Below are 27,047 nucleotides of genomic sequence, written 5' to 3'. Positions count from 1 at the left end.
GCCTTTAGAGAAGTGTTTTAATAATGATGTAAAAAACATTTAAAACAAATACAGCCACACGTTTCTTACTAAAACCCCCATTTAATGTCACTCAAATGGACAGAGAATTAACAAGAGAATGAGAAAGGTGCAGGGACTATTTCAGGTCCCGTGTTTTAGTTTTCAACAAGAGTGTATAATTGTTGTTATTACCAAACCTTATTCCTCATATATTACCCACCCAGATTAAAGGCAGAAGATTGTTATTTGCTGCACAAAATCTCTATGCCCCCGTCAATGCTTAAATCACTGTTGTCGGATAAGTGAGGACAATCTCAAGAAGCCGACAAATGCCTAACCCCAATCTTGACTCGGTGTGTGGTGAGATCTGATAACACCTCTAAGAAGTGCCAACCTGACATAAGTAACATGTAACACGTTTGTACCAAATGAGGCGACCAATCGCCGATGAAGCTGGCATGTGAAGGCCAATGGACCGGCCAGTTTGTCTTCTGTAGGGTTAAGAGCTTCCTTCATCAGCAGCTGAGATCAGAGGCCTGTTGTACTCTCAAGTCTGGACAATGGCAGGAAGCTGTGACCACCACACACTTATCCTACACCAAAAGCCAGGGAGCCAAGTGTGTAAGCCCTTCCTCTCCACTGTAATTCTCTAAGAGTCCAAGGCTTTGTAGTTCACTGAGGAAGCCCCTAAATTACCCCTATTAATTTCAGAGCTCAGAGGTTCCATGAGAGACTTCACTGGAAAGCCTCCACTCAATGCATGGAAGGCACACGAATAAAGCAGTCATTGGGACAACTGAGTTATCGAGAGTAAACTGTATAGTGCCATGTTAAGTAAGAGGCCCTCAACTCGGTCTGACAGAGGATAAACTATGTTGGGAATGGAATTTAAAAGAATACATTTGTTTAGCTTTCCATTTGGGTTTCTTTCAAAAGTGCAAAGTACTAGTATATATGTCACCAAGGCAAAGATATAATCAAACTCTAGGAAAAATATTAGTGGGCACAGTGCTGTTGGCAGAGAAAATATTTTACATATGTATAGTGACTATCAAGAAGAAACTATTTCTAGCTTGTGAAATTTTTGGTTTGAATAGGAGCTAATTAAAAGGGAGTGGAAGAGGCAGTGGGCTATTTGTAAAAGGAGCCTCACTTAAAAACAGTTATAAAGTAGCAGATTAGCTTAGCCAGGAGTCACAGCAACAGACTTAAAAGTCCCTGGCGAGTTAAGGCCTCATTGGGCCAGAGAGTGGCTCCCAGTGAGCGGTGGGGCACTGCCCACCAGGCCCCTCGGTGGATCTTCCATTCTGCCCATGGCCCTGCCCTGGACAGACATTCTCCCTTTCGTACCTTTCCCTCCAGCTGGCCCCTGGTTAGAGGGGGCTGGCCTGGCCGGCAGACGCACATATCAAACTAAGGCAGCTCAGTGTGTACACCAACAGCCAGGGCACTCTGCAATAGGAGGATGACTGAAAAGTTATTACCACATTCCCCAAGGAGGCATGAGTTTTAAGTCTTTTTGCTTCTGCTCCCAAGATGCCATTGAGCACACTGCCAGAGAAGGCCCCTTTCTCTAGGACAGCTTGCTTTGCTTCTAAATTTACCCTCTTGGCACATTTCCCATCTCTTCCTTGGTCTATCAATATTGGGTATTTGGTCTGCCTTATAGCAAAGAGACACATGATTCAGTTTCACTGGTATATATGGTCAGGATGCCTTCCAAATAAGCAACTATGGCCTTCTTAGCTGTATCACCTGAGGGTTCCTGAACCCCTTTGATATGCCCCAGGGCCTCTGAGAGCATTTTACCTCGTTCCTGGGGGCTCTGAGGTGAGCCTGTGTCATCTCCCTCCACTCCCGACTTTAAATACTGTAAGATGTAGAGCCTGACCATATCACCACTCTGCTCCACAGTTTCTTGAATGCACAACAGATCTGAACCGCTGGCCAGGTTTAACAAGTGAATCAGTGCCTGGCAGATTTGTGTTCTTAAGCTGGCACAGTATTTGAATTCCAGGAAGTCCGTGGTGTCCTCACTCTTCTGTAAGGCGGTGACCAACGCACTCCAGATCTGAGCATACTGCTCCACGGACCCATACTGCTCCCTCCTGTCCGGAACGGAAAGAGCAGTTGCAGATTTGATTCGTACTTTGAAATTCTTGCAGGATTTCACAACCGATGTGAGAGCACCATAGGCTTGCGCCGTCCAAGGTGCTGTACCTAGAAACAGTCATGAAAACAAACAGGTAGTTTGGGAAAGGATCTGGAAGCAACACATGGCTACCCCAACTAAGTTAGCCCTACACTACTGAGAGGTTTTCTATTACAGAGTAAGCAGAAGGAATCAACTCCTCGGCTGAAGAAAAACCTAAATGCGCTTTTCGGGTCTTCAGTAGGTTAACAATACAACTTTCTACAGTAGCAGGATACCCTGGTGCAAAAAGCACTGGACCCAAAAGCAGGAAGCTTGACTTTTAGTCCACCACCTCTGCCACTCGCTGCCTTTGTGACTCGGGGGCATGTTTTCTCCTCTATAAAACAAGAGGGCGGAGTCCAAGATCTCTCAGAAAGCCCTTTCAATTCTATCTACGGCTACACAACTGACTTTGTCTTCACACAAGTCACTTGGTGATAAGTTTCCTCTCTCTCACCTGACCTGCCCGGCTCGTGGCCGGCCAGAAGCCTACAATCTGGAATCTGCTCTACAGCAAGAAACAGGGAAAATGCTGGTAAATTCAAGAACGCCATCAGCTGGAACACTAGGCTTTCTTACAATCTGGCCCTTAAAGTCGAAATGTGGGGCAAAAAAAAAATGACGTGAAGGAAAAATGGATTTTGGAAATGGCCATGAACTACAGTCTGGCACCGGTAAATATGATTATAAGCTACGATCTAAAAAGAAGCCACCCACCCACTGCGTTTCTTCTTTCCAAACACAATGTCCTTTATCACTTTGGTACCAAAAGCCTAGTCCAATACTTTATTTGCAGGTCAAAATTTTGCAGAAATAAAAAACAAAGCAAAAGCAAAACAAAGAAGTTTTTACTCACCCAGAGGCAAAGCAGAATTCTTAAATACATTTCCTAGAGCGTAACATGCATTCCATCGGACTTTCATGGTGGCCTCACTCAGAACGGTAGAGATAAGGGCCTGAATGGATTCCTCAATGGTTTCTGTAAATCTGGGTTTTATTATATGATATGGCTGCAGGAAGTGAAGCAAATTTCCAAGGGCCCGAACGGCATTACTTTTTACCTGGATGGGGAAAAAAAAAAGGATTAGAAATAATTCTGCCTCATGGACAATCTTGAATGTTTTTTAGCTTTAAATAATTTCCTAGGTTCCATAATCTTGTGGAACAGGACAAGAATGCGAGCGGAAGGAATTTGGGTATGGCAAGGTTCTGGAATTCTTTACAGTGAACATGTGATTCCAATCATTGTACCCATCCCAAAAATAAGGTTGCGCTTGAACACTATTAAAAAGTTCACCTGTCCCATTTCAAAGAATCATGAAATGTTAAAAGCTGAAAGGGATCTTAGGAGTCACAAGAAAATTGGGGCTCAGAGAAGGATAATGGTTTGCCCCAGGTTACCCAGAATGGTGGAAGACCTGGGACTTGGACATGATGAAGGATAGAGGATTCTTTCCTTAAAGGCAGCCAGGTCCCCTGGGCTCTGCCTATTCTGGGCTCTTTCCACAATACCAACTCTCTTGGTTCAAAGAAAAGAATGAGCTAAGGAGTGATCAGAACTCTGACTTTTTCCTCCCACTGCCATTTAAAAGTGCTCAAGCCTCCAATTAAAGGCAATTTATGTCAAACATTCCAGGAAAGATTTTACTACCTTGTCTTTATCCTTGGAAGCTTCTGTTGCCGATCTCAACATTTTTAATAGCAAGAGACCGGAAAATTCTTCTTGGAAACTCTGGCCCGACATTTCCCTGTTCAAACCAAAGCAGATAAAATGTCCAAAAGGGGAAACCCATTTAAACAGACACACATAATGTTACACTTTCATTTACTTAATACAGCTATAAAAGCTACAAAGGGCACAGCTCAGTGGGTTGTTCTCACAATAATAAGATACCATATGAAGCCAAGTGAAAAGATCTGCCTCCAGTCATAGCGATACAACAACTCATCCTTCACCAGAGTTGTAGCCTCAGACCTCACGGTCTGGAAAAAGGCACTACTTACATGTTGACAATCAAAGTGTCTGTCAGGTTACCCAAGGACCAGGCTGCTTTAGCACGGACATTTGGAGACTTGTCATGCAGAGACATCAAGATCGCATTTGCTGTGTCTGCAACAAACATGACATCCTACGAGAAAAGAACAATGAAGTTACTTCCGGAGTTCCAAGGGACATCTCTGAAGTTTTCAAAGTACTTCGTTTCGGTCACAAATCACAAATGTGAAAGGTTTGTGTTTGGGAATTTATCTGTACATTAAATTGAACTAGTCACTCAACAAAAATCCCAAGGTTCAATTAAGAAAAAGTTCTCCCTTGGTGTTCCCATTATTTGCTGCAGACCTTCCCCTCTCACCAATGCTGTAGACTCCCAAAGGCATGGTTAACTCCTAATAACATTTTGTAGTTTGCATACTGTGGGCTGTTCTTTATTTATCTATAGGTGCTGTACATAACAAACACAGGTCAATATATATATATTTTTTTTTTTTGGCTAGGCAATGGGGTTAAGTGACTTGCCCAGGGTCACACAGCTAGTAAGTGTTATGTGTCTGAGGCCGGATTTGAACTCAGGTCCTCCTGAATCCAGGGCCAGTGCTCTATCCACTGCGCCACCCAGCTGCCCTCTACTGCAGGTCAGTATATTTCTAGGGATCACCAGAATGCTTTCCTTCTGAATGAAGAGGGTCTTTTACCTTTCCTACTCTCCCCCTTGGCCTTTCTGTCACATATTTAGTTAGAATAAATGATCTTTCAAAATTATCTTGAAATGACAGATTAGATAGACCACAGATTCTTAACTAGTTCTATTAATATTCTGCTGGCTGCATCTCAATCTAACTGGTTTCTTTTGTAGTCTTAAGTATTTTGTTTTACACATTTCATGTTACTCTGAGAAAGGCACCCCAGGCTTTGCCAGACTGCTGCCAAAGGGGTCCATTACACAACCAAGGCTATGGGCCTCAAGACTAGAAGACGGCTGACCTTAAACTACGCTAGCAATATAAACTATCAATAGGATTTGTTACATTGGTTTTTGTTTAACTTTTGAACTACCTGCTGTGGAAAAGCATTATGCAAAGCAGCTGCTCGCAATATCACTTCTCTGTGACTACTTGTCACTTATTTTATGGCCATGAACAGATGATATTTAACAGCTGAAACCTCAGGGCTTCAGAGGCAGAAGAGTCTTTAGGGATCTTATCTAACTCTCTGATCGCACAGAGGAAGAGATGAAGCGCCCACAGGTTAAACACCTTGCTTAGTCGTGGTCTTTGTGCTAAAGAAGCGTACTTGCCCCCCACTGGGGAGCAGCGGAAGGTAGCTGGCTGGCTGGTGAGGACAGCTCATACAAGAACAATGAAGGACTCGACTGCCTCGTGTCTTCCACCGACATACGTCAGAACGAGGCAGAGACAGAGAAAGCACAGTGTGGGAAAGGGGCTCAGGAAGGACTGTGGGTGCATCTGAGATGGGCACGAGGGAACCAAGGAGACAAAAAAGACTGAAAGCTGGACTGCTGAATAGTGATAAACAGGTATCATAAAATACCTTCAACATCACGATAGAGAAGATGAGGGCCTGGGCAGGCGGCTTAGCAACAGACATAATGTGCCCTGGGTTTTATCCTCTTGTGTGAAAAGCTCCTCATGTTCAATCTAGTGTGATCAGAGCGTTCACTCTGGGAATTAGCCCTGGGTTTGGAAATGTCTGGCGACCACTACTCTGCCTTCCCTCAGGCCCTCTTTAGTTTGCCCTGTGGCCTCTCTCATGTCCCTCTAGGTCCCAGCCTGTGCCCCCAATGAGACCTTCCTCAGGCCCTGGTTTCCCTTTACCCTGTGAAAAATGCCTCTTCTCTCTTACAAAGCTCTGCCCCATACCTACCTCTCCTCCAAGAGGTTTTAGCTGGTCAGGCCCCATCATCCTTCCCAGGGTCATGGCTGAGTCAGACCTCCCTTTCAAAACCTCTCTTGTGCACTACCCCAAAGCATTTAATCACACTTAGCTACCACAGGGCCCTTGTGAAACTAAGTTCCTTTATTTTATTGCCCATGCTCCCAATAAGCAAGCACCTGCAGGTATGTGGATATATATATCCATACATACATATACATGTGCATACACACAAACACACATGCACACGCTGAATTTTTAAAAATTCAGTCCAAGAAGCCAAGTAATATACAAGGATCTGTCAACCTACAATTACTAATAGTAACAGAAAAGTTCAAGTGAAGTAATTATATACATGTTAATCAGGAAAAGGGATCTCTATATATCTACATTTACATCAACACATCTCGGAAATCTTTAAAAGTCTATACATGGCCCTTGGCAAATCATCTGACCACCCGATGCCCTCAGCAACTCCGACTCTAAGCTGCAGACGTGGTGCCAGCCTGCAGTGGTACAGAGGCTCTTCCTCACTGGGTCCTCTCTACATTGATGAAATAACAGGTCTGGTCCCCAAATATACATGCACATATTAAAAAGGCAAAAACCACAATTGACTTTGATTTGAAAAAGCTGGAGCGCTCAGGTCTTTCTGAGCAGGGCAGAAGGTGGCCTGCACCTCGGCTCACTTGTGCCTTCCCTGTCTCTTGGCAGGGGATCATCCTTAGGGAGTTAATGGGTGGGGTAAGGAAGGGTATATCCCTCTCCGACGATGACACTGTTAGTGCTGACTCCACAGAGCGGAGGCATCTGGCGTGCACTTACCTGCCTGAGACAGGAGAAGAGCACGTAGACGCCCAGGGCGCGGGCAGCGGCCGCCTTCACCAGAGGATTCTTGCTGTGATTCAGTCCCAGCAGCAGAGTAATGCACAAGATCTGTCTGTCGTTCTGTCATTACCAATGGTAACAGAAAGGTGCAGGTTCACAGAGAAGCTCCATTTACTACCCCCCAAAACGTGTTAACGAGCTACTTACTGGGCATGCAGTACCCCATGCTAGTCAGTGGGGGAGCAGGGGCTGAACATGCCACTGTATCAAAGGCCTTAGGGCTGGAAAGGAGCTCTGAGAGCTCTCATTCTAGTGAGGGGGAAACAGAGGCCCACATGGCTCCAATGACTTAACACATGGTCCTGCCTTAACGAGTCATGGTTAAAAACTAACCTCCCCATCGTAAGCTCATCAAAGCTGACTTTTGGTATCAAGAAGGGCCCTGACGCAGGGTGATGCTCCCATTCGTGGTGTTTCTACTTCATGCCGGGTCACTTTCTAACAGCCAGCTTAGAGAGCATGAGAAGTGGTCGCCAATGCCCCAGGAGACTGAAGGGGCAGGCAAGGCTGGACTTCAATCTCAACTACTAACAGAGTGAAGACTTGGCTTCTATTTTTTCTATCCTTTTTTTTTAAACTCAGAAACATGAGCCTGCCCTCTTCCCCTGGAGATTATATCAAACACTGACTTGTAAAGGCTATTCACAATCCAATTACAGATGGCTATATCTGATGCTTAACATAAGAGTTTCATTGACGAGGCTGACAAAGAGCCATTTACCGGCAAGCTACTGAAAGCCTCTGGTAAGATGGAAGAGAGGGCATCGCAGGAACTGGCCTGGAGAGTCGGATGCTGTGAGTTCTGAAGCGCTTGGGGCAAAGGGCCATTCAGCATCATAGTCCAAAACATCACCACCTACAAGAGAAAAACTGATCAAGATGCAACCAGGGAAAGAAAAGCCCAGTCTTTACTTCCTAAGTAAAACAGAAGCTCCCTGAGGGTAGGGATTTTTAATTTTGCCTTTGTATCCCTCCCTACCAGAGTGGCTGATATTGAGCAGCAGGGGCTTCATAAGTGCTGGTGACAGACTTATTCTGGAAAATTCTGAGCCTTGAGCCCTGACACATACCAGAGCATGGAGGTACACCAAACACCGGAGAGCACACCCAGTCTCCTCGTGGCTGCTATACAACATATTTGACAACAGGTCAGACTTCATAGCATTTGTAGACACAACATAGTCCAATTAATGCTAATTAATCTACCTATGAGCATTTATGAATCTGCGCCAGGCACACTGCTGGGTGCTACAAGATAAAAACAACTAGAGTGATGGCTGAAATACAAAGAAATGGTAAAGCCCGGATGAACCGCCATTCACTTACCAACCTGACCGGGACTCTCTGACTGAGGGCGATGGTTGAGTCTGCTTTATGTTGCTGGATTAAACCTGTCCCTAGCTCTTCTAGAAGCTGCCAAGAAAAAAAAAAAAGAACTGGATTATCAAAGGAGACCATTAGAATTATGGTCATCATATACTTGGCTTTCTTCAAGCTCAAGGTCACATAGAACCCAACACAAATGAATTCTCTACTGATTTCCATTCTTCTGTAAGGAGTTCAAGTTTCAACACAGACGGTTCGTGAACTCAAGAAATCTAACCACCAGTCACAAGCAATCAGTGCTCTCTGCACAGACACATAAAACTGTGCACCAGAGGGGTCAAACACATGGCCTGCTAGCTGTACTCATCAGTAGCCCCATTCAGATTAAAATGTAATTGGAAAATATTTAATAAAACACAGAAAAATGCTAGAAAACATAATAACGTTCCTTGATGATTTTCTAAGTCAATATGTGGCCCCCATTTGAATTTGAGATTGACCACAGGCATTTCTTAATTTCCCTGCCTCGACGTCACCAATACACATGTTCTCAGCCACAACTACCTTAAGAAATTATAAAACTGATGGGCGTGTAGGATATGGAATAAACAGGGGAAACAAAAAATGATGAGAAAACATTACTTTTGCACCGTGAAGCTGAATGGATGGGTCTGTTTCCTCCATGCACCTGCAGGCCACTTCACCAAGCTCCATCAAATAGCCCTGGGCCGTTACAAAATAGCCTTTCACCAGAAGGGCCAGCACCTAGAGCGAAGAAACACACACTGGCATGGACTAGCCAACCACCATAATTTGAACTCACTGCAGGAAGGAACCAGCCAGCTCTACAGAATAATGTTTAAAAGCCTGAGAAAAAAACACTCCGCAAAATGTGAACGGAGCTGTGCCTTGTAAGGTGGGGGCTCCTGGATCTCCATGGCGGGTCTACATGCCACGGGGAGGGCCTTCCCTCAGGTAGACTGTCCATGTGTTGTTATCCTTCACTCTTGGTAAATGACCAGTCACACATTTTTGGATGATATTTTTATGTGAATCATTGTTGGCAAGGTTGCTGCCTATTTTGACTTACCATATTCCTCTCCACTGCCTTTTGGGTGATGATTCCCAGCTATAGCATATCACTAGGAGAGTACTGTTATAAACGACTGAGATCTGTTTTGTGGAGACATTTGAGGGTTACTGACAGTACACTAGGCCCTTTTTTTAGATAGAATCTCGTCTCCTTCCCACCTATTAAATTCTGAGTCCAGTTCATGAACCCAGTGAAATGTCTGTCAAAGACATGCGTTGATTTTTTTTAACTTCAGAGTTATTTCATGTTGTTTAGTTGTTTCAGTTACTTCCAACTTTTCACAGCCCCATTTGAGTCTTTCTTAGCAAGGATACTGGAATGGTTTTGCCATTTCCACCTCCAGCTCATTTTACAGATGCGGAAACTGAGGCAAACAGGGTGAAGTGCCTCACCTAGGGTCACACAGCTAGTGTCTGAGGCCAGATTTGAACTGAGAAAGGTAAGTCTTCCTGACTATGGGCCTATCGCTGTATCCACTGCGCCTCCTAGCTGTAAATCTTTACAAATTTCAGTTAAAACACTACGTTGCTGTACCCCAGCTAGGATGCCATTAATGCCTCCTCTCTCTCAATCACCCCTAATTTATCCTGTCTGTGGTTGTTTGCTTCTTATACTACATCTCTTCCATGAGACTGTCAGTTCCTTGAAGGCAAGGACTGTTTTTTACCTTCCTTTGCATTCCCAGTGCTTACTGCCTAACACACAGTAGGTGCTTAATAAATGCTGACTTGACTCTCCTGTGACATTTATCATGATTACAAACTATTGTCAATGGATCCAAGTTAAAACCCAGCTTTTCTACTTGCTATCCACCACTATCCCTGAGATCTTGAGTATCCAACTAATGAACTAATATGAGCTTCAACTGTATCTATAGAATTAAGTTGGCCTCGATTGTCCCTAAGATCTCTTCCAGTTAGAAATCCCACCATACTATATAATATAGTTAAAAGTATTTGCATAAACCGGCCTTTCTTAAAAAAAAAAACTACTTCCTTGGCGCATATCCCCCAGACGGGCCTACTGAGTTGAAGGAGATGATTTGCTTTGTAAGTGTCCTCTGTGCCCTGCCAGATTGCTCGGCACTAATTAACACTGCTGACAGCAAGAGAGAAGTCAGTCAAAGCACCTCTTTTTCCAACCACCCCACCTCCTACCAACAGCGACAGCAATTTCACTTGTTAATTCTTCAATGCTCCAGTGGCTCGGAGATCTTAGAAACAAACAGGACTTAAAGAGAGCTGATCCCCCCCACACACACCCCAGATAAATAAGGAAACATAAAGAGAGTCCTGAGCTGCTCTGATGCACTCAAGCTGCCCACATCTGATGAACCACATCCAGCCACTGTCAGCAATACCTGAAAGGCCTTGGACAAGGCAGAGGTACCACAGGACTGGAGAAGGGCAAATGTTGCCCTGATTTTCAACAAAGAGAAAGGAGCAGAATTTGTACACTCTGGGCCAGTGAACCTGACTTCAGAACTCATCTTAGCTCATCAAAGAGATGGCTGATGAACACCTGCAGGGGGAAGTGGTAATTACAGAGACTGCACGGCTTCATCAAGAACAGCCCATACCAGACGAGGGGAAGAGAAGGGAACAGGTATTTATTAAGCATCTACCACACGCCAGGAACTGGGCTAAGCACTTTACAACTATTAGCTCAGTTGAGCCTCTCATTTCCTTTTTCTTAATGGACATCTATACTAGTAGATGAGAGGAATCCAATGGATATAGTTTATCTAAATTGTAGCAAAGCTTTAGATAACTGTTTCATACTATTCTTGTGAAGATGGAGAAGCATGGATTGAGTGATAATACAATCAGATGGCTTCAGCACTGGTGACTAAAGGTTCCAGGTCACGGTGGCAGGAAGTCTCTCTAGGTCAACACCCCAGGGAGCTGTGCTTGGCCTGGACACTGCTTTAACATGTGCATCAAAGACTTGGATAAAGGCAGTGGTGGCAGACTCATCAAATTTGCAGATGACACCAAGGTAAGAGGGATCCCCAAGACCCAGGATGGCAGAGCGGGATCCAAAAAGATCTTGGCAACCTAGACCACTGGGCTGAACTGAATAAGACGAAATTTCACGGGATAAATGTAAAGTCTTACAGTTGGGTACAAAGATGGCAAAGGCATGGACAGAGCAGTCATTCTGAGAAAGATGTGGGAGTTTTAGGGGCCTACTTCTCAGTGAGTCAGCAGGAGGATATGGCAACAAAAAAGCCAATGAGATCTTGGACTGAATTAAGATAATGAGAATAGGGAGGGGAGAGGCCCACTGTATTCTCAAATTGTCAGCCTTCCCCCCATGTGTGATGTTCATTCAGTTGTGGGCCCATGGTTTATGAAGGCCTTGATAAGTTAAAGAGTAGTCAAAGGAGAGCACCCAGGAAGCTGATGGGCCCTGATCCTATCACAAATGCAGATGGACTGAAGGCACTGGAGACGTTTAGCCTGGAGGAGAGAAGACTCAGGTGGAACAGGATAAGCGTCTTCAAGTATCTGAAGGACTATCATGTTAAGAGGAGATTAGAATTATACTGCTTGGCCCCAGAGGGTATCATCAGAAAAAAATGGGTTGAAGTCACAAAGAGGCAAATTTAGGTTAATATTAGGAAAAATTTCCTAACAAAACAGGAGTGGTCTGCCTTGGGAGATGGTGGGCTTTCCCTCTTTGGAAGTCTCCAAGCAAAATTTAGACAGTTCCTTGCCAAGTATCTCATGGTGGAGATTCCTTTAAGGTATAGGATGTATTAGATGGCTCAAGAGGGAGATGCCTTCAGACTCTGATGCTCTGTGTGCCTGTGAATTCCAACAGTAAGGAAGGACTCCGATCAACACATTTAAATGACTATTTCTCTGTGTAAATATAACTATTAGATTCTCTCACCTGTAAGGCTTCCAATCGAACAGGAGATGGTTCACATATGTTGCCGACTGTACCACTAGTATCACTATCAGAACAGGGATCTCCTCTTGGCAGCACAACAACGGAGATGCACAGACGGATGAGCCAGCAGGGTTCACCACTGGAACCTGATGAGCTATCCGTAGATTCCTCTCGAGTTTCTGCATAGGAAGCATCTCTACGCCAGTCAGAAGGGCTGAGCCATGACATGATGGAACCACTACTACTACTTAGCCCAGAAGAACAAGGCTGCTGTAGAAGCAGCTGTACTTCAGGCAAGGGAGCCTGAGCCGACACTAGAGCCCCCAAAAGGGTCAGACTTGAGACCCGGACATTGACATCTGTGAAAGGAAACAGGGAAAGGTGGGCACCATGCAAAAAGTCATCACAAAAACGGAGAAAGAGGACGCATACAAGGAGAATAGAAATTTATAGCTGGAAAGGACCCTCCAGCCCAACCCTTTCTGTCCTTTGTTTACAAATAAGGACAAAACTTAATTCATTCCAACTTACTCTGATGCTAAAACTTCACTTCCTATGAGAATATTTATGGTTTCTATGTAGACTATATAGGAAATATGGAGATTCAAATGATACATACAATTTTATTAAAGTATGAAACTGGAGATCAGAATAACAAGGTTTTAGTCTTAATTTCAGTACAGAATATAACCCTGACCAAGTTATTCTTTGTCTCTCTGTGGTTAAAATGAGAATCCCATTACCCTCCACCTACCCTAGGCTGGCACTTAACAGATGTGAACAACTACATACCAGGCAAGCCTAGCAACTGTATTATAAACCCATTAATTACTTGTGGGTGGTTTGTGGGTAGAAACACGACTCTTTTGCCAGTATCAAAGACATACAGAGTGCCTTGAAGCAGCTGGGGAATCTACAGTTCCCTATCCCAGTGACATTGCAAGGGCAAGACAGGCAGCTCCAAAGTGACATCACCTCTCCCCAAAGGCTGGAAGAGACTCCCCACATGGGCTGAAGGTTGGGAATAATGAACTCTACAACTCTATCATCCCCCAGGGGGCACTCTTCGAACAACTGCTACCATCCTTCTGCTCTGAGGTCATCTGGCTGGGATGAGCCAATAGATGGGAAAAGGCTTTGAGCACATGTTATCAATAACCTGTTATTTCATCACATTGCTTACAAAAGCATGACTGAGCTGAACAGGTCACCAACCTTTATGGCGGATGTAGGGCTTTATCTGGTTCCAGACCTTGGTCAGCAGGTTGGGTTTCAGACGGTTGTAAGGTGCATTTGACACTAAGTTTGCAAGGCACTGCAAAGCACAGACACGAAAAAGTGGCACCTCACATGCAAGCCAATGGTTTTAATTAAGGCATCATAAACAGACAATAAAGCATTTAAGAAATATTTTTTAAAATTCATTTACATAAAACCTATGCAAAAAAAAAAGTTAAAAGGACCCCAATTCTTCACCCTAAAAGTATTATGTATTTGAAATCAGTCCTTCATCTGGACACTACTTAGATCTGACTGACCCAGTTTATATCCCTAGGAGGACAAAAAGTTTTCTGAAAATGAAATTGTAAGAAGACACATTCACATTTGTAAATCATGTTGCCTTAATAAAAATCACCACTCAAGTTATATTTGCAGGTTCTGAATTTTCCTTGTATAATTTTAAAATACTCTTACATCAAATGATTTTGACATGGCAAAATTTGTAAAGGCTCATAGTTCCACTTACCTTAATTATCTGAGTAAGGGTCTGAGAGGATGATTCAGCCACCAAAGCTAACAAAAGACATCGATGCAACTCTCGAATGCTGGAAGCAATGGTCACTGAGAAGGGAGTGAAAGCTCTTTTGTGGTCACTTGTGTCTTCAGCAACAGAAAGAAACTGCTTCGAACCATCCAAGATGGCTGATAACACTTGCAGAGCACAGGCACGAGTCTGAAATTTCAGGTTAATTCACATTTCTTGATTAAAAAAAAAAAAGTCACCTCTACTTTTCAAACTTCTGGATTATGCCTAGATATGGTTCTATATATAATTAATATATTACCTCTTCTATAGTTAATAGAGGTGTTTCTATTTAAGATTTGTTTCTATGCTAATTTTCTATCTTCCAAACAGATTACCTGATCCAAACAAAATGACATATTACAACTGAAGTATTTCTGCTACTTTACTTTGTAAGAGATATGACTTTTATACCTCATTTCAAAATTTGAAACCACTTCTGAAGGGACTGTCACATACGGATACAATTATATGGCTACCATCTCCTGCTTCCCAGTTTATCTTAACTTCTATTCCCTACATTTGAAGGACTTTTGATGAATGATCTCAGGATTTCCTTTTAGAAACAATGGGCACTCAAGGAAGGAATGGCTTCACAGGTAGGCTGCTCTATTATACTAATGGTATATGTGAATATATGAGGGAACCCGATTTTGCCAGCATAGTAATCTCAATGTCTTGCCACATAATCCAAGGGGTTGCCATGACACCTGGTTAAACGCTAACCTGAGGTTGCCCAGGTGCTAAAAGTCAGAGGAAAGATCTGAACCTAGGTCTTTACGACTCCAAGCCCAGTACCCTATCTATGGCACTGTACTGTCTCTACTCCTGAATATATCATCAAATCAAAAGAGTAAATCTTCAGAGACAAATCATAATTCAAATGAGCCCAATTAATGGAGGAGTAACCTGCTCACAAGTTGATGATTAGGATCTAAGTTTCTCGAGGACAAAGCTGTTTCACCCCGAGCCCGGCCCATGATAGGGCTTATTTGCCAATTAGTAAACATCACGACTGTAAAACAAGCTGTTCCATTCCTATGGCTGCACACAGCTGCTTTCCAGAAGGCTGCGGGCATAACCAAACAGAGGTCAGCACTGCATCACTCATGGTGAGTCATGGCCAACGCCTTCCCTTTATGGCAGCTAGCCTTGGCCCACAGAGCCTTTGTCAAGAGAAGGAAGAGGGGGCATGGTGCTGCTTCAGAAAGATAGGATGGTACAGTGAGTAGAGTCAGGAAAACCCGGGTTCAGTTCCCACCTTAGACACTTCCAAGCTGCATGACCCTTGGCAAGAATCACTTACCCTCTGTCTGCCTCTGTTTCCTCACCTCTAAAATGAGAGATGATTAAAAACAGGACTAACCTTACAGGTTTGTGGTGAAGAACAAAGAAGGTTGTGTTTGTCAAGTTATCTGCGAACCTTAAAGGACTACAAATGTTGGCTAGTATTTAGCCCAACTTGGAAAAGCTGTATGACCGCAGGTCTATAGGCTCAGTCTATGACTGCCCCTTCCCCTGGCAGGATGGGTGCTTCTGAAGTCCCAGAGACCAAGTTCCTGCACTACCCTCCATCCATGTGAACTCACTTCCTGTTTCCTTGTGAGCCAGAAGAATGATTCTCAGGTCAGCACTCCCATTACAATTAATGAGAGCTCTATATTTAAATTAACTCAATCGGGCCAGAGGAAAAAAAGAATACAATTTTAAGAGGTTAATAACAAAGTTCTCTTACCTTTGGAGAGGGATCTTTTAATGAAATAGTCATCAAGGACACAGACTGTGGGCTTCCTATGCCGGGCATATCCGGAACAAAAGCAGACCAGTAGCCATAAAGAACCTTCTTCTCTATTGATTTTATTGTGGAGAGGAAGCAAGCTAAAGCTCCCTGGCGGACTCTGGCATGGTAAGATCTTGAACAAAAAGAGACAAGAGGCTCTAATGAAACATACAAGAAGAGCCCTCACCCAAACTGGACTCCTAAGGAGATCCCATTAAACATGTCCAGGAACTCTGCTTTTAAATAAACCCCCAAGCTCACATGGTGATTTTTATCTCAACTACACAAAGATGTGTCATTGATTAACAAACCAACACAAGACCAGGCGTTACAGAGCTCTTTTGCGCAGCGCCCACCTCATCTTGCTCTGCAGGCCGCCCTCGGCATCTGAATAGTCCGACTCGCTGCTGCTGATCCTCTTCCACGGGGAAGAGCTGAGATAGGAAGAGGCTCGGTCTCGGGAGGCAGGGCCGCTCCCCTCGGGGCCCCCACTCGGGGTGCTCAAGTAAGCAGAACCCAGGGTGCTGCCTTCATGGAGGGTCAACTTGCCCAGGGCGCTGGCAGCACCAGCTCCAATCTCCCCAGGTGGTTCTTTTAACTCCTCTCCTTGATGACCTTTCTTCTGTTTGCTTTTTGCCTTCTTCCTTTTACTCTGATGTGAGAGAACAAATGAAAACGTCTGACATCTCCTGCTTAAACTCACCTTGTTTTCTTCCTCCGCACTGAACGCCTGGTGAGGAGTACCTTCCTAATGGAGACCAGAGCATCACCCACAGCCTGATGCTCCTGCATGTTCCACCCCACTTCTGCTGCCTCGCTTCACTCATCCCCGTCTCCTAGATCCTATGTCTCCTTGTTCTAGAAGCTCCTATTATGTCATAGAAATCAACTCCTATGCAACACCCCTCCCCCAAAAAAAACCAAACCCACGTTCCCAACTGTCCTGACACTCAGTAGAAGTGACTGATGAGTGATAAAATAACTATCTAAACAAGGTGCAAAGTTTGAGGTCTTGGCAGGACTGCTTTTCAAACAGTAAATAATCGCAGCCTGGGGCATAGGCTTATGCTCCAGTTTGGACCAAAGAAGTGAAGGACAGGATTAGACCACAAAGAGGAGGTACTTGGGGGCTCAGGAGTGCTGTGGTGGTGGCACTGTGGAAGCAGGGGACAGAAGGTCCGTGGCCAGAGAGCTGCATTCTTGGCGGTGTTCTCAAGGAAATACCCGGGGTCAGGATGTCCAACTTGAGAAGAAGGGCACACTGGTGCTGGAAAGCTGTAACATGCGCTACACCTCTTAGAAGTGCTCAACCCCCAAGTGATCTACCTAAACTCTTCTTTTTAAGCTGACTATACTAAAAACCCACCGCAAGTAAAAAACTGCTTGTTAAGGATGGGTCTTCTTGGGTAAGAATGATAAAAACAACAGAAAATGTTTTTGGACAACATATTTTACAAAATAAATCTAAATTCTAATCCAACAAACTGTAATCATACCGCTATTGGTTTCGAGGGGTTCATTTCCACTGGCTCCTGTCCGATAGGTGATCTCCCATCATATTGAGGAAGGGGAGCTGGGTATAAAACTGCAGGCACCTCTATGTTCAATCCAGGAAGCCCATGAAACATATATTTCTAAATATTAAAAAGAAAAAAGAAAAATCACAAAATTCAAATCTAAATACACGAACAAGGAAATCTTTTTTGCTGTTAATGAAATAAAGATGGGAAGAAAGTTTTCTAAAATTAATTATTTGCCACCTTCTCCTTTCCCCAGCTCCAAAACATTACAATCACTAAACACGTTATCTGAGAGATGTTTTTTTTAAAAAGACACATTGTATTTCATCAAGTGTGGCATTCCTTGGAAGTTGAACATCTCCATTTGCTCTTTCAAAGGTCCTTAAAATCAGCCTTCGGTCCCTCTGACTTACGTGTCCGTTGTTCTGTGTGGGATGGTTGATTGTCAATGGGCAAAAGTCTCTTAAGACCACTTCAAGCTAAGATGGGAAAGATCCTAGTCGCGAGAAAAAGGAAGCAACACATGCTTACCTTTAACACAGCCAGAAGAGACCCAAGCTGCTCGGTCTGGGTGAGCTTCATCTTACCCCCATTCAGAAGGGACTGGAGACCTTTCAGTGCATTTTGTAACAACTGGGGGAAAAGGAGACTAAGTTACAGGCACAGTCAAACCTTAAGCCATCTGGACACCAGGCTTCCAGAACCCTCAAGCATTCCCAACTGCACCGAATCCCAAAGCAGAGAGTTTGTGAAAAGCCGTCTCTGCTAGCAGCACGAAAGCAGCCGAGGACAGCCACAGACCTGGAAATGATAAGAAACGATGACAAGTGTGCCGAGTCCAAGGAGCACTGCACTAACAATGCCACGGTCTGGGCTCTAGTCCCGGGTGGACCACTTGTTAGGCACGTGTCCTTGGGCAGTGCGCCAATTCCTCTGACCCTCAGTCTCCTTTTCTCTAAAATGGGACAATACCACTTGTCCTTCTTACCTAATTAGGTTATTCTGAGAATCAAATGAGAGAAATGTCCGTGAAAATGCTATGTAAACTCTGAAGTGTTAAATGCATATAAAGCATTATTAAGATGCATGCAACATACTGTGACTGGCTAGGTAGTTAGTAAACGCATACTGAACTGGATTCACTAAGCAGAAGGAAAGAAGCCTGGGTTGGTGCTCTCTCTAAATGGCAAACCTTCTTTGTAAAAGCTGAGAAGAAAGGAGTCCAAAGAGGCGACTGCTGCATGAGCTGGAAAAGAGGGAACGTTTGTGCCAGCAAGAGCTCTCAACGTGGCAGGGACAGAGGTAAAAATAAGCAGACCCGCTCCCAGAGAGCCAGGGTGGGGAGAACTCAGCACGCTGGCTTCCCTCGGGGCCCTCAACATCAGAGGCACAGGACAACCTCTGTGTGTGTGTGTGTGTGTGTGTGTGTGTGTGTGTGTGTGTGTGTGTGTACTGTAAGTATAAGTGCGTTATGTGTATAGGTGTGTGAGTGTGTAAATGTGTATTATGAGTTTATAGGTGTATATGTGTGAGCATGTCAATGTGAGTGTGTAAATGCGTATATGTGTGTGTGTACTGTAAGTATAAGTGTGTTATGTGTAAATGTGTATTATGAGTTTATAGGTATATATGTGTGAGCATGTCAATATGTGTGTAAGTGTGTGTGTGTGTGTGTGTGTGTGTTTAGAGAGCAAACACTGACACCTAAGTAGACAGTGGCATGATTCCAGAATTAAACGTTAACGTCTGTTACTCAGGAAACTTCTATTCAGAAGGAGAGCTCCAGGTGATGCTGAGCAGTCCAAGTTCTCCCACAATTCAGACTTTTCAAGGTTGTAACTTTAGCGCATACAGCAGCACCTTACACAAGCCAACGGGACCCCTCTGCTCAGTTCCTGCATTCTGCAGCTACATGTTTCCTGTACAACAGTAACTTACATTAGAAGTGAGGTATTGTAGAATGCTAGGTTCCTACCTACCATGCAAAATGTGATATCGTCCATACCAGAAACTTTGGAAGACTGTAAAATAGTTAAGAAAGTTTGAAAGCAGACATTTCGGTAAGGCTCATCCAAGTAGGGCTGTCCTGGGACACTAAAACACAAGCAAAGGAGGCAATTCAAACTCCAGACGCTTTGAGCTGAGCTTAGAAAACACCACTAAGCATGACCTATCTCCACCCCACGGAGGAGGCCGCAAGCTAGTTCACAAAGCTCTTTGCTGGGCAGTAGGGGGAGGGAGGGCAACGTGCACACCACAAGGCCGGTGTACAGGGGGAGAGGTCAGAGAATCTACAGAAGGAAGGAAGGTTTTGCAGTCCCAAGTGAACTGCTACTGACAGTAGCTTTCAGTTGTAACAGGGAAAGAAGACAAGCAAAGGGTCCAGGGGAATGACAGGCATTTCCCTCCTCCCCACTGGTAGAAGTCCAGGGGCAAGCCCCGACCTCAGCTCTCCTCCAAGCTTGGGTCTCCTCGGCATTACCCCCAGGCTCTCCTAAGGTCCCTTCACACATTCTGCACCCTCCTCGACTCCAGGATCTACACTCATAGCTGCTGTGGATCACTATGTAATTCATCAGACGGGCAATCCTGTACACCTATCTGATTTTTGTTTGTTTTTTTTGGCTAGGCAATGGGGTTAAGTGACTTGCCCAGAATCACATAGCTAATAAGTGTCAAGTGTCTGAGTTCACACTTGAACTCAAGGCCCCCCGACTCCAGGGCCAGTGTTCTACCCACTGCGCTGCCTAGCTAACCCTCTGTACACCTATCTAGCTGCTATTTTGAATTATTAATCAATCTTCTCATTTTATTTTACTTTTCACATGTTTATGTTTCATCATCCTTAGTCAGACCATAAGCCCCAAGGTCTAGAAAAGGCAGGAACCATGTTGTATACTTCTTTGTATTACAGAAGCACAGAAATTGAGAATTTTTATACAAGAAGAACCTGAGAGATCACATAGTCTATGAGTACTTAAATTGGGGAGGATTGTCCATAGGGCCAGGAACTTGAGCAGGAAAAAACTACATCTTTACTAACTTCTCACTAAAATCTAGCATTTCCTTTCATTTTTAAAAAGCATTCTTCAGCAAAGGGGATCACAGGCTCCCCCAGGCTACCAAAGAGACCCATGACCTCCAAAAGGCTGAGAACACTGATCTGGTCCAATCCCCTCAATTTGGAGATGATGAGGAGACCAAAAAGCAGGGAAGCCAAGTGGTCGAGTTGTGATCTCACGGCTATCCAGGATGGGTACCCAGGCCTGCAGGGGCCAGGGGGCCAGGGCTCCTGGGCTACACCAGCCTACAGTCACAAGTCCAAGACCCTGCCCATGGCAGATACTTGATCCAATGAAAACTGGATGGCACATGGACAGAACAACCTGAGTCACTGCAGTTTACTATTCTGAGTTTATCACTTCATCTAAACTGAACACTCGGGACGTCCTATCTATGTTTTTAAAAAGGGAGAAAAGTGGCTATAATAATGGTAAAGATTGACAAAGGAGTCCCAAAAGTCTAACAACATCTTCTTTCCAGACTTAAAAACAATCCAATTTTAGGCCAGTCAAATAGAAAAGGCTCTGGTTTTCAGTATTTCTTTACTAACTGGGCTCCTCCTAGGGGAAAAGTGGATTGGTGACTAATTTTCTCTGATATGGTAATTTTAAAAAAATATTTTCTTATAAGGTAGTTTTACAAGCAAAATATAAAAACTGCAGTCTCATGTGACATGTACACTGTTAGGGCACTTCACCGATTCCATAACTATGCGGGAAACTCCAAGTGTGGGTTAATTTCCTAAATTTCAGACAGGTTCTGCTTCCCCCAAATGGCCCCAGGCCCCACGCGGTATCTGGCCCCCGTACCTGAGACATATGTTGGCCATACAGTGCACTGCGGCTCGGCTGCGGTCAGGGTCTGACTGGCTGGGATCGCTCAGCTTTACCAGGATTCCAGTCTCCCCGAGCAAGTCTGGAAGGTACTAGAACAAACACAACAGCCAGAGGCAGCCCAAGAGAACGGATCAGGGAATGCTCTGCTACAGACCAAGCTCTTTTTCTTTCTCTTTTTCCTTGGGTGAGAGGTGAATGTGTGTGGGCTGTACAAAAAGGCAAGTAAGCACCGTGAGGCCCCTGCAACGTGAACCTTACACAGGAGCAAGCCAAGAAATGCCAGACACAATGTGCTCACACAGTCAGGACGGAGGCTCTAGCAGAAGCTCTCTGGCCACATCTGCAGCAGAGGGCAGGCCTGAGGGTGAGCAGGGAAGCTCCAGACTCTGCCCGCTAAGCCACAGGCCAGACGAGGAGCAGGACGTGCAATGGGGAGGTGCTCACACCCTGTCCAAGGTTCTTACAACACTGGGCAACCTCATGAGGCCAAGATGGCCTCAAATAGTTTCCAAACTTAGGCTGCCTTATTTGCAAACACTTGATTTGCAAAGATATTTTAATAATACGTACAACTCTAACTCATTAAAGTTTAGGAGAAGAATGGTAGCCCTTGGGCACTCAGGCTACAAATCTTCTCTATGATTTCTACAGAATGGTCAAGAACCGTAGAGAGGTGAGGGGAAATTGTGGAGAGAATTTCCCCCTTCCCTCTTGCCACAGTAAAGAAGAAAGGGAATACAGACTACCTTCTGACATCTGGGACCGTTGTAGTAAAGCAGAGCAGACAAGGCTTGCAGAATTTCCATGTGTGTCCAGGAACTACACTGCTGAAAAGCAGAGATTGTGTATGCCAAAAGGAAATCCAGATTCTGTTCATCAACAATCACCTACCACCAGAGGGAGAAAAGACAAACACATCCAATTTTGAAAACTATTTCCATTCTAAATACGTGACATTAACTACACTCACCCACATACGTGTGTGTGTGTGTGTGTGTGTGTGTGTGTGTGTGTGTGTGTGTGTGTGTGTGTGTACAACTCTATCTTTTACATTATACAAATTCAATGAATATTCTCAGTTTGACTGCCTGGTCTATAAAAAGTACTCAATCAAATAGCCGTGAACAAGTCTTCACCACGTGACTGGCATAATACCAGACCTAAAGGCCATACCAAAGACATCTAAAACACAGTCCCAACTCTCAATAGAGAATACAATTCTGTGAGAACTAACACTCAGAGGCTCCTGAAACACAAGATCCTTCCTTCAGAGCATCTCCTGCACCCGCGTTCCCTCCTTTCTGCTCCTGCTACCCACTAGTCCCTGGAGGAGCCCAATTGTGTCCTAGTTTGCCTTCCTGCTTCTGGCTCCTCCTCTCTCTAACCCATCTTTCCTAACGCCACCAAGCTTTGATCACCTCTTCTGGTGTCTCCCTGGCGCCCCCACCTTAGCCCAGCACTCATTAGAGGCCTCCACCACCTGTGTCTCTCGGCCTTCACCACATTACCCTAGGGGTGGGGTGGGGGAGACTCTAAGGGCATTTTGGCTAAACTGGACAGCGCTAGATGCTCTGCTCTCATCCTGGCATTGTGACGATCCGGCTAGACAGGATCCCACACTCCTTAACTCTCTCAGGTCGCTCTGATTTTTCCCATTTTTTTAAAATCATTTTGTAATTTGTCCTGTAGCATTGCTGTACAGTTCTCACCACGTCTACCCCCCCTTGACTCTAGCATCTGGCACAGCTCATGGGACACGGAAGGTGCCTAATACATGTGTGTTCAATCAAAAATATATTTGGACCAGATCTGTAAATTCACTGAAGTGATTTTGACTGAACACGAGACAAAGTATAAGCTTGTGCCAAATGCATGGGTCAGATGCTAAATGCCAAGGAACACTGGGCATCTTTTCAATTGATCAGGGCTACAGATAGGATGCCCCTGACAGCAGCGAAGAGGCAAACCAATGACAGAGGATGTCCCCAAAGCCTCAGACTTCGGGGACAGCCTGCAGACACTGCCTGCTGCAGTTTCCCATCAGTATTAATGTCAGAAGTGGGCGTACTGAGGAAAGAATCAGCCGTGGAGCAGGCAAGACCTAGGTTTAAAGCCCACCTGTGACACCCCAAGGCCATGTGACTGTGGACACATCCCTCACATCTCAGTGCTCCAAGGCAGCAGCTGGCATGTCTAGAGCCTTTCAGGTTGGTGAAACCCTTCACATCTGTGAAGTCACTGGACCGTCACAACAACCCTGTGAGGTGGGTCCTCTTATCATCCCCATTTCACTCATGAGGAAATGAGCAGAGAGGGATGACTCCCAGTGCCCGAGACGAGAAGGTGCCAACCTGCACTGGCAGAGGGAACATCCACATCAAATTACAGGTCTCGTGCCCAACCCCAGGAAGATCTTAATTGACACAACCAAATCAGACCACAATCTAATTCCTTTCAGGCAACAGCCTTACATGCCCATGTACACACAAAACCAATCCTGGATGGATGTTGAGCACAATTTGTTTTGTGAAGACCTTTCAGAATTATCTCATTTAAGAACAGCCTTACTGGCACTGCACTCGGCATTAAAATGTATTAAATATATTTAGCAATTTGTGAAAGATACTGGAGAAAAGGGGAAAACCATATTACGATGTGGGCTGGGAAAAGATAAGTGAGATAAAATAATCCTTTTTTAACCTAGTAGGAAAAATCAAAGTGTTCAAAGCAGTCGTATATTTTCTGCAGATCATAGACTTAGAGGTAGAAGGGACTGTAGAAGTCAAGTCTAACCTCCTTGTTTTACAGTTGAGGAAACTGAGGCACAGAGGGTGAAGCAGCTTGCCTAAGGTCCTACAGCCGCCTAGTGTCTGAGATAGGATTTGAACCCAGATCTCCTGACTCTGAGCCAGAGGCTCTATCCCCTGTTCCATACTGCCTCCTAGATCAAAATGAGCCACAAAACCCAAACAGCCCAGCAGCACCCAATAATGACACAGCTACCCAGTGACAAGAGGTAGAGAAGACATCAACATTTCAGATAACTGTCTGCGGACTTTTCTTGGTCAGTGAGAGGAATCTGATGTAGTGAGCCAGTACAGATGCTGCAGTCCAGGAGAGCCAGGGTTTCAATCCTGCTTCTGAGGCTCACTTGTGATGTCACCACAGAGAAGTCACCTGTTACTCTGAGCTCTACCTCCTAAGTGACAGACCCACAAAATCACAGATGGGTCCTCGACTTTTCTTCTGCCCCAAGTCCAAGCCCCCCGGGGTGCTCTTACCTGCAATCTGTTAAGTAGATGGTGAATAAGCTGAGAAACTTTGCTGACTAGATGTTCCTGATTAAGATGAACTAAGCGACAGGCTTGGACCAGTAAGGCACTGACATCCTACCGAAAGAATGAAAAGAATAAACACAATAGGACAGAATACCTTTTCATCCAGTTCAAGCCCCCAAAACATAAAAGCAAATCAGAGACGAGATTAGCATTCCAAAATGGGAAAAAGTGAAGGACGAGAAAGGGCAATGGGGGAACAGGGGCATACTGATAATATAGAGAAAAAAGTAATAGCCCAAAACCCAGTAGGGCAGAAAGAACATGAGACCAAGGCTGGGGGAGGGCAGGTTAGGGTGGAGCTCCTGCTAGTTAGTGTGATTATATATATGTGTGCATACGTGTACATATGCACATACATGTATGTTATGTACTATATATTTGCAGATCCATACATATATACATATAATGACACATAGTGTGTGCAGATATATGTGTACACATATATGTACATACCTGTATATATACACAAATGAATACACAGACAGACATACAAACTAAAGGTTCATCCACCCATATCTTAATCTAGTTCTTAATCTTCTTTGTCCCATGGACCTCTTGGGCAGTCTAGTGAACAACGTTTTTTAATTGCATAAAACAACATCCAAAGAATACAAAGAAAGCCAGTTATCCATTCAAGCTCACAGAGCCCTGAAATCTATGCCCAGACCTCCTGAGGCTTCATGGACTACAAGAACCCCTGCTCTAGAGATCTCCAAGCCCTATCCCAAGGTTAACATTCTACAACGCTATGATTTCAGACCCCAGGCCATCTTCAGACTAAAATAACACTCTAGACACACTGTAACTAGACTCTGCACATTTCTATCTACCCAGGTCCTGCGCCAAAGAAGAACTGACTTCTTGTGCACTTATTAAAGGCTGTCCTAGCCCTCACCAGACTATAAGCTGCAGGGGAGAAAGGCCTAAACTCTGTATTTTTCTCAGCATCAGCACAGAGCTCTGGACCCAGTGGTTGCTTAATAAATGGATGATAAACTGAGATAACAGAAAAGCTTGCACCCTGGCTAAAAAGATCAAGGAATTAAGTAAAACTAGACTTTTTATGGAATAGTAGAAGGTCTAAATGGAAACAGCCTGATAAAGGGGAAAGAATGCGGAGAAGAGGGCAGCTTCTTGGACAAGTCCCTTAACCTCCTGGGCCTCCAACGGTCAATCCCTGAACAAAAAATCTATTAAGCCCCTACTACGTGCACAGCGATGAATGGGGATAACAAGAAAAGCAGACCATGGTCCCTGCCCCCAAGGACTCCCGGTCTAGCAGGAGAGACATGAAAACACCTCTGTACAAACAATCTACAAGAAGGATAAATGGGAAACAATCAATAGAAGCACTACAAGAATTAAAGGAGAGCGGAGGGCTCCCTGAGAAGGTGGGCTTTTAGCTGAGACTTGGAGGAGCCTCAGTTTACCCACTTGTAAAATGGGGAGGGGGTTGGACTAAAGGGTCCTTTAGGTCCTTTCTAGCCATGATCTTCATATGCATGTCAGCAAACTCAGCCTAATGGAAAATTTCAGTGGGAGGCTTCGAAGTCTGTTGAGACCTGGGTTCGAATTCCAAACCAGCTCGGTGACAGTGGGGGGAATCACTCCCTCGTCCCTGGTCCTGCTTCCCCCCGTCTGTAAAATGAGGGAGGGGCGTTTCCCCAGTTGTGGGGTCCCACGGGGTGGGGGGTGACGTGTCAGGAGGCGCCGGCCCGCCCACTTAGGTGGGCTCGGCCCTAGCTACCGGGGGGCCAGCAGGACCGTTGGGATCGACGTTGGGGCGGTTTCTAGAGAGCTACGACAGGATTCGAGGTGTCCGGAGCCCGGGGAGTGATAGGTGGGGGCCCGGACCGCTCCCCGCCTCCCCGCTGCGCCCCGCATCTCCAGCCGCCTCGCCTCTACCTCCGCCGTGACACCCCCGCCGCCCTCGCTGTAGTTCTCGGAGATGAGCTGGTCGAACAGCAGGTGGATCTCGGTGCGGGCGGAGCTGCTGTCCGCGGGGCGCAGCGAGCCCAGGCGGGCCGACAGGCGGCGGAATCCGCTCCCGGGGCCCGGCGGCGGCGGCTCCCGGGCCCCCCACACACCGGCGCCCCGGCCACCTGCACCGCCGCCATCTTCCCTCCCCCCGCCCTCCGGCCCTCCCTATGGCAACGGACGAGCACTTCCGGGGGCACGCGGCCCCGCCACCGCCCGAGAGCACGCCGTTTCCATGACGACGAGACGCCGCCGGCCGGTGACCCGGAAGTGCCGTGAGTGGCGGCGCTCTCGACGCCCGGAAGAACCATAGAGAGGCGCTGCCTTCCCTCCCCTCGTCGTGGCTTTGAGCTGACCCATGGAATCCTTCTGCCAGTCCACAACCATTGATTAAGCGCCTACTATGTACCAGGCACAGGAGAGTCCTTATCCCTTCTG

At 45.3% G+C, this 27,047-nt stretch overlaps 1 protein-coding gene across 1 annotated transcript; it reads right to left on the bottom strand.

Annotated features, from left to right (window-relative positions):
• On the bottom strand, window positions 1-26,935 carry HEATR6 (HEAT repeat containing 6). Its single transcript, XM_078154842.1, is given in 21 exon segments — window positions 1-2,220; window positions 3,051-3,255; window positions 3,846-3,942; window positions 4,199-4,323; window positions 6,912-7,034; window positions 7,696-7,830; window positions 8,301-8,387; window positions 8,943-9,065; window positions 12,292-12,650; window positions 13,507-13,606; window positions 14,039-14,245; window positions 15,831-16,008; window positions 16,232-16,527; window positions 17,372-17,509; window positions 17,927-18,028; window positions 19,375-19,489; window positions 21,268-21,383; window positions 22,041-22,181; window positions 24,576-24,683; window positions 26,538-26,711; window positions 26,714-26,935. Coding segments are annotated over 21 exon segments (3,693 nt in total). The 5' UTR covers window positions 26,921-26,935; the 3' UTR covers window positions 1-1,663.
• Between the last annotated feature and the right edge of the window lie 112 nt (window positions 26,936-27,047).

This window comes from Phascolarctos cinereus, unplaced genomic scaffold (assembly GCF_003287225.1).
Source record: "Phascolarctos cinereus isolate Bilbo 61053 unplaced genomic scaffold, phaCin_HiC Scaffold_5;HRSCAF=322, whole genome shotgun sequence".
Lineage (NCBI taxonomy): Eukaryota > Metazoa > Chordata > Mammalia > Diprotodontia > Phascolarctidae > Phascolarctos > Phascolarctos cinereus.
This window is presented reverse-complemented; position numbering and strand designations above follow the sequence as displayed.